This window comes from Indicator indicator, unplaced genomic scaffold, assembly GCF_027791375.1.
Source record: "Indicator indicator isolate 239-I01 unplaced genomic scaffold, UM_Iind_1.1 iindUn_scaffold_64, whole genome shotgun sequence".
In the NCBI taxonomy this organism is placed as follows: Eukaryota; Metazoa; Chordata; class Aves; order Piciformes; family Indicatoridae; genus Indicator; species Indicator indicator.
Genome location: NW_026539195.1, coordinates 197448 through 205153, shown reverse-complemented (window position 1 = coordinate 205153; position 7706 = coordinate 197448). Strand labels below are relative to the sequence as shown.

General features: G+C 60.1%; 1 protein-coding gene across 1 annotated transcript; it reads right to left on the bottom strand.

Moving 5' to 3' along the window:
• Positions 1-301: 301 nt before the first annotated feature.
• Positions 302-1270, bottom strand: LOC128980125 (uncharacterized). The gene has a single exon (XM_054398568.1). The coding sequence runs from the start codon at positions 1268-1270 to the stop codon at positions 302-304; it is 969 nt and encodes a 322-aa protein (XP_054254543.1).
• Positions 1271-7706: the final 6436 nt, after the last annotated feature.

Sequence of the window (7706 nt, the reverse complement as noted above, 5' to 3'; positions counted from 1 at the left end):
TTAATGATGGGAACAACCTGGGAATGGAAGGGATCCAAGCACAGTAAAAACCTCTGGGGGGTGTGGGTGCTGCAGCAGAGCTTCATTGGCTCGAAGGGCAGCTCCTGAGCTTACCACCACCACCTCTGCTGCCGCAGGGCTCACCGAGGACTCGCTCAGAACGAGCTCTGGGGGGGGAGCAAGGAGCAAAGCTTCTCTGGGGGGTGAGGGATGGGGACAAGGGTGGCGGTGGGGGGAGGAAGAATAAGCTCAGCCCTCAGCTACACAGCTTGCTGGTTTCACGAAGGCTTCTCTGGCTGCTTCACCACAGCCACCTGGAGGTGCAGCGACTCTTCTTGTGTCCGGAGCGCTTGGCGGCGGCGCCCTGGGGCTGCGCCGAGTGCTGGGCGGCTCGGGGCTGGAGGCTCTTGGACTTGGCGAGGTGCTGGGCGGAGCAGCTCTTGTGCTTGGCTCCCTCCTGAGCCAGCGAGGACTTGGCTGCCGGCTGCTGCGAGGAACGCTCCTTGGTCCCCTGCCCCGGGGAGCACTTGAGGGGCTGCGGCCGCGGCGGGGACTTGGTGAGGCAGGGCTGCGAGGAGTAGGTGGTGAAGTACTCCTGGGTGGGGTAGCCCTTCATGCACTTCTGGTGGGGGAAGCCTTTGACGTACTCCCCCAGGAAGGACTGCGCCGTGCACTGCTGCGGGGGGCACTCGGTGACCCCCCGGAGGGGCTGGGAGTAGCCACTGGTCAGCCCCTGCAGGGACTGCAGCCCCGAGCTGCAGCGCTGCGCCGAGCAGCTGGAGATCTTCTGCGACCTGCAGCCGACCTTGCAGGAGGAGGAGGAGGATCTGATCCCACACGGTGGGAACTTGAGCTTGCTGGGCTCCGGGCACCTGGGTGCGCAGGGTGGGAGGCTCTTGGCCACCCTCTTCTTCACGGGGGGGTTGGTCTCACAGGGCTGGAAGCTCTGCAGGGTGCTCAGCTTCACGCTGGGCTTCCTGCAGGGTAGGAGCTTGGTGGTCTCGCAGGACTCGGGGTAGAGCACCACACACTTCTGTAGGTAGGGCTGGCAGGACAGCAGAGCTGCCTGGCTGGCACTCAGCTGTGGGCACACGTAGGTGAAGGGCTGGGGGCAGCTCTGCCACCTGGGCACGGGGCTCTTGGTGATGCTGAGCGGGTGGCAGGTGGCGCTGCCGGCGTCGGGCTGGGCAGGGCAGCGCTGGATGGTCTCAGTGATGCAGCCCGAGCCGGGCAGGCAGAGGTGGTTGTAGCAGTCCCCATAGTAGTGCATGGTCAGGGAAGGTGCTCAGGCCTGGAAGGGGCAGGAAAAAGAATCACAGAAGGGTTGGAAAGCAGCTCTGGAGATCATCTCATCCAACCTCCCCCTCTGCTAAAGCACAGAGCAGGCTGCACAAGAACACATCCAGGTGGCTCCTGAAAGCCTCCAGAGGAGGAGACTCCACAACCTCCCTGGGCAGCCTGCTCCAGGGCTCCAGCACCCTCAAAGTTCCCTCAAAGCTTCTCCTCATGTTTAAGTGAAACCTCCTGGGTTCCACTTTGTGCTCCTTGCCCTTTGTCCTGTCACAGAGCCCAGCCCCAGCCTCTTGCCCCCCTCCTTGGGATTAGTTCTAAACATTGCTCAGATCCCCTCTGGGGCTCACCCCCAGGGCTCTCAGCAGAGCTGCTCCAGGTCCCTCAGTATCTTTGTGGCCTCCACTGGACTCAGTTTCCCAGGCACTGATTATTTTTTTGTTTGTTTGGTGCAGGACTTGAAGCTTCCCCACAGGCATCTCAGGACCACAACCCCACCCCTGGCTCTGCCCTGGTCAGAGGCTCTTGGTGACTCAGGACCAGGCTGTGACTACCCAGGTGAGCAGCAGAGCTTGTTCCCAGCTCCCAGCCCCACACCCTGCTTTTAAGAGCCCAGAAACAATCAAGGAAGGGCTGGAGCCAGGCAACCTGGGGAGTTTTCCTGCCACCCTTCAAAGAGCAGCTGAGTGTCCATCAAGGCAGTTCCCAAAGGAAGGACCTTCTGACCCTTCTCTCCCACTTCCTGGAAGCCTCCTGAGATGTCCTGCAACTCCCAAGCAGCAGGGATGAAAAGCAAGTCCAAATTAAAGGTGTGCCCAGGCTGTAATGCTCAGGTGTGGCTGCAGGTGAACCCAAGCTGAGCTTCAATTAGCTGCTTGGAGGCAAGGGCAGAGTGGTGGCACCACAAAGCTCAGCAGCTGGGACCTCCCTGCCTGCCAGGTCGTGGTGCCACAGGGGTCTGCTGGGCAGGCAGCCACCAAGTAAAGGCTCTGAGCTTGCTCCCCTGGCACCAGCTGCTTCTACAAGCCTCAGAGTGCCAGCTCCATGCTGTGGTGTGGGCATCCTCACCAGGAGGAAAGAGGAAACACAAGAGGGTAGCTCCTGGGGGTTTGGTGGAGCCCTGGCAGGAGAGGAGAAGCTGCCAAGGGGTTACCTGCTCAATTGTCACTGAGCTGAGAGAATTTGCCCCCATTCAAAGCAGCCTCCAGTCCTGTCCCACACTGCCACAGTGTCCTGGCTTGGTCGTGGTGACAGAAGATCCACTGCCAGTGCCTGGCATAGCAGCTCTGGCAGCAAACCCTCACCCTGGAAGCCCCCTGAGCAGAGTGCTCTGGCCAAGACCACAGCCCTGGGGAGGTCCTTCTCTGACCACTGTGAGTTGTCTCACTTGGCCTCAGCCCTGGGAGAGGTAGGAGAAGCCATTCCCACCCCAGTCCCCTGGGAAAGGGGCCCTGAGCCACAACCTTGGGGTCTCTTCTCCTAGATCCATGGAAGGGGTTGGCTTGGAAGGGACCTGCCATGGGCAAGGACCAGCCCAGGCTGCTCAAGGCCTCATCCAAGCTGGCCTTGACCACCTCCGTTCCCAGGAGGTGAAGCCACACAATGAAAGCACTTTGAAGAAGCTTCATTTTTTTTTTTTTTCCCTGGACCCTCTTCTTCTGTCCAGAATGCCAAGGAGATGTTTGCTCTCCCTGGGTGACCACTACCAGCAGCAGCAGTGCTCTGTGATGCTGTCACTAGGAAGCCTGATCACTGCAATTAGCATAATCAGCAGCTAACAAAAACAACTCCTGGCTGCCAGCTGCCAGCACTGCATGGCCACCCCCCAGAGCCTCTGCTGATCCTCCCCGGGAGCAGCAGCTCCTACAGGGAAGGGCTGGAGGTCTCTGCTGCCAGGGGCTCCTTTGCTTCCCAGCCTAGGTAAGAGTTTTACCACCTTCAGACTTCAGCTAGGGAGTCTCTGCTGGCTTCCACAGCCTGTCAGCTTCTGCCTAGCATCTGCACAACGTGGCTCAGGGATCTGCACATCACCTGGAAGTGGCTTTTAAGTTCCATCCAAGGGCAGCAAAGTTCCTCCGAGCTGCTTCCTGGGGAGGAGCCTCCCCTCTGCGTGCAAGCTGTCTGCCTCCTGCCAGCATCCAGCCCCTCTTTGAAGTCAACAACCTCCTGTGAACCAACAACTACCAGCCAGCCAAGCCCTCCAATCCCACTCCTGACTTCAGAATCCATCTGGAAAGGCTTTGCCAACACTCTTCAGTCCAGCAGGAAGGAGACTCTCCGGGCGCCAGAGCCACGCCGAGGGCAGCACCCAAGCAGAGGATGCTTCTCCAGCAGGACATCAGCAGCTCCTCTGCCTGCTCTGGGGACCCAGCAATGAAAAGAGCATTTCAGGAGCTCCAGCAGAAGCCAGACTTACCCTCTTCATCTGGGAGAACCGCTGGAGAGAAGTGCCGAGGAGAGCCTGGCGCTGGCACAGCTTTTATAGAGCGGCTGAGTGCCCTCGGGGGGAGAGGTGGTTTGGGCGAAGTCTAAATTGCCCTACCAGGGCTGGACTGGCCCAGCCACGTGCAGCTTCATGCCTCTGGGAATGGCTGTCCTGCCCCTGCCACCGCCTCCCACTGCAGGGACATCTGGGGGCATTCAGCAGAGTGTGGCCAGCAGGGCCAGGGAGGTTCTGCTGCCCCTCGGCCCTGCCCTGCTCTGCTGAGGTCACCTCTGGAGTGCTGGGGCCAGGGCTGGGCTCCCCCCCCCCCGGTTGCAGAGGGACTGGGAGCTGCTGGAAAGAGTCCAGGGGAGGCTGGGAAGATGCTGAGGGCCTGGAGCAGCTCTGTGAGGCACAAAGGCTGAGAGCCCTGGGGCTGAGAGCCTGCAGAAGAGCAGCCCCAGAGGGGATCTGAGCAATGTTCAGCAAGAGCTAAAGGAGCTGTGGGGGGTTGGCATCTGCTGAGTGGTGCCCAGGACACTCTGCAAGGGTCTGCTCAGGACCCTCACATGCTGCCCATGCCCATGTGTGGTGCCAAAGCATCCTGCATGCCTATGGCACTCCCAGCTGAGAGCCACCTCTGCACCTAGAAGCAGAGTGCAGCTGAGGCCAGGGGACTCCTCCTTTCCCTGGGAGCTCCATGCAGAAATGCAGGACAGCAGCATGAAGGAAAGACCCTGGGCAGCTCTCTGCAGGCCATCATTACTGTGGCATGCAGGCTCCCTCCACTCACCCAGGGAACCCAGGGCAGGGATGGATGCTTTGGACTGAGAAAGCCTTGGGCTAAGGGCAAGACAGCTTCTAAAAGGGAGCTGGCAGCAAGGGAAGGAGCTGCTGAGGGAGGTGACACTTCCCTGGCACAACAAAGGGCATGAGGAGCAGGGTGGCAGCCTGGGGAGAGGAGGCTGAGCCAAGCCAGGTTGGTGTCCTGCAAGCAGAGATGACATTTCCTGCTCTGCACCACTCACCCTCTGCACCACTCACCCCCATCCCTTTGTTCCCTCTTTGAGCCAGGAACTAACCCAAAGGAAAATTAGCAGTGGTGTGAGCCTGGGTGCTCAGCAGGAATTCACTGGGAAGGAGTCAGATCCTCATCAGCAGAGGTCAGGCCCTTGGTTGTGTGTTTGGGGATTTTTTTGCCCTTTAATATGAAACTGGCAGCTGTGGTTTGGGTTCCAGCATGCTGGGAATTCAGGTGAGGCTCCACACATGGAGAGGGGAGAGGTGAAGTGAGCTGACTGCCACTGGAGGAGGTGGAAAGTCAGGGAAGCCTTGGATGTGTTGGCCTGGAAGGGAGCCTTGAAGGTCCTCCTGTGCCTGAAGGGGGCTACAGGAAAGCTGGGGAGGGACTTTTGATAAGGGCTTGGAATGCCAGGATGAGGCTGGGGGGTTGGCTTTGAGCTAGGGGAGAGGAGATTGAGACTGGAGAGGAGGAAGAAATCCTGGCCAGGGAGGCTGGGGAGAGCCTGGAACAGGCTGCCCAGGGAGGCTGTGGCTGCCCCCTCCCTGGAAGTGCTCAGGGCCAGGCTGGATGAGGCCTGGAGCAACCTGGGCTGGTGGGAGGTGTCCCTGCCCATGGCAGGGGAGTTGGAACTGGATGGTCTTGAAGGTCTCTTCTAATCAAACCCTTCTGTGATCTTGTCCAACCCCCCTGCAGTCAGCAGGGACAGCTTTAATTAGGGCAGGTTGCTCAGGTCTCCACCTGCAGCCTTCAGCAGGATCCCTTCAGGTCCTGGCAGGCAGCTCTGAGGTCCCCCTGGAGCCTTCTCCTCTCCAGGCTGACCACCCCCAGCTCCCTCAGCCTGGCCTCACAGCAGAGCTGCTCCAGCCCTGGGATCACCTTTGTGGCCTCCTCTGGCCTCTCTCCACAGCTCTGTGTCCTCCTCCTGCTGGGGACAGCAGAGCTGGAGGCAGGGTTGGAGGTGAGGTCTGAGCAGAGCAGAGCCCAGGGGCAGAATCCCCTCCCTGCCCTGCTGCCCACACTCCTCTGGCTGCAGCCCAGGGCAGGATTGGTTTTCCCAGGAGCCTGCAGGTCTCTTTCTTCCCATTTCTGATTTCCCAACCATTTTTTTCCCTGCTGGTGCAGGGAAGAACCTCAGGCAGTCAGGTGGAGGTCTCCTTCCCCTAGGCTGAGCTTCATTCCCACAACCAAAGCCCCAATTCCAAGCTGCATTCCCCTCCTTGCTTTGCCCTCCGCTGGACTCCAACTCCTTTGTTTTAGTTTCATGGGAGAGGATTTCAGGAGCCAAGCTGGCAGCAGGCAAACAGCTTAGCACCACTTTATAGGCTCCATAAATCCAGCTCCTGATCCAGCTTTGGCTCAGGAAGCCTTCAGGAGGCTCTGATGTTCACTTTGGGGTTGGCAGTGCAGGCAGCAGAGCCTTCACCTGATGCTCCCAACCCTGCCCTGTCATCCACAGCTCCTTAATTAGCAGCTCCAGAGCCCTTTCATCCCAGGGAGAGGCAGAGGGCCACATGGGGCACTGCTCTTGGGGGCTGTCATTAGGCCCAATTAAGCTGAGGGGAAACTGAGGCACAGTGCTCTGTGGTCTGTTGGAGGCTCAGCCTGGGTCAGAGTCAAGGTCAGAGGCAGATTCCATCGTAGCCACCTCCCAGCCTAGCTCCAAGCCCCTCTGAGCCTAGCTCCTGGAGCCAGGATGGTGCCCAGGGCTCCTCTGGGAGGGTCCCCCCCAGAGTGTGGCAGCTCCTTAGGAGACCTCCCTGGTGCCCATCCCTTGGCTTTAAGGACAGGAAGTGCTGAGGGCATCCCATGGGCACTGCTGCCTCTGTGGGCAACAGAGGGCACTCAGGAGGAGGCATGGCCAAGGTTCTGCTTCCCACCCCCTGCCCCACTGAGCTGCCAGCTGCCACCTCCACGTTCCTGGATGCTCAGCTGGGACACCTCCTTGCTTTCAGCAGGGTGAGCCAGGATGGTGCCCAAGGTCAGCCAGCAGGGGTGTGGAGGCAGGGCAGGATGCAGGGCAGCGTCCCCAGGCCTGCCCACACCCTCCTGGGCATTTTGCAAGGTTTGTTTTCTGCCTCCCATGAGCTGCTCAGGGCCAGGAGCTGCTGCTCGGGAGGGGGAGGGGGAAGGAGAGGACTCCTTGGGCTTTGCAGCCAGACCTGGGCTGGGTTTCATGGAGGGGAACCTACCAGAGGGGCCAGAAGAGGACATCTTGCACCTGAGGTCAGGCAGGAGATGTTTATTGGAGTGTCTAAAGCTCGCAGAAGCAGAGAGAGGCATCTCTGGGGGCTTGGCAGTGGAGCCAACCTCTGCAGGCAGCGAGGTGGCCACGGGGGACCTGCTGCAGCCCTGCCCTGGTGGCTCCAAGGCTTTCCTCTTGCAAGTTTGTGGTTTCAGCCTTGATTCAAAGTCACCAAAGTGACTGGAAAAAGAAGAGGAAAAAAAAAATAAAAAACAACAAAACAACCTTCAGCAGCCTGCAAAAAACCCCAGCCTGAGACCCCCAGCCAGAGCACCCCAGCCTGAGACCCCCACTCTGCTCTGGGGGCTCTGCAGGGCTTTGGAAGCAGGGAGGGACTCCTGGACACCTTCTGAAGGGAAGGTTGTTGGGGGTGACCTTTGTGCCCCTTTGGGGTGACCTATGTGCCCCTTGTGGTGTGGCCTTTGTGCCCCTTGGGGGTGGCATTTGTACCCTTGGAGGGGCAAGCACTGGAAAGCAGAGAGACCAAACTCAAGCACTAGGAAGGAGCCAGCAGGGGGGAGAGGAGAGAAGGAGCCCCAGAGGTGACCTCAACCCCCTGCCAGGGACCCTCAGCGTGGTGCCCCCTGCCAGGGTCCCCTGGGTGCCTCCTACCAGGGTCCCCTGGGTGCCCCCTGCCAGGGTCCCCTGGGTGCCTCCTACCAGGGTCCCTTGGGTGCCCCCTGCCAGGGTCCCCTGGGTGCCCCCTGCCAGGGTCCTTTGGGTGCCCC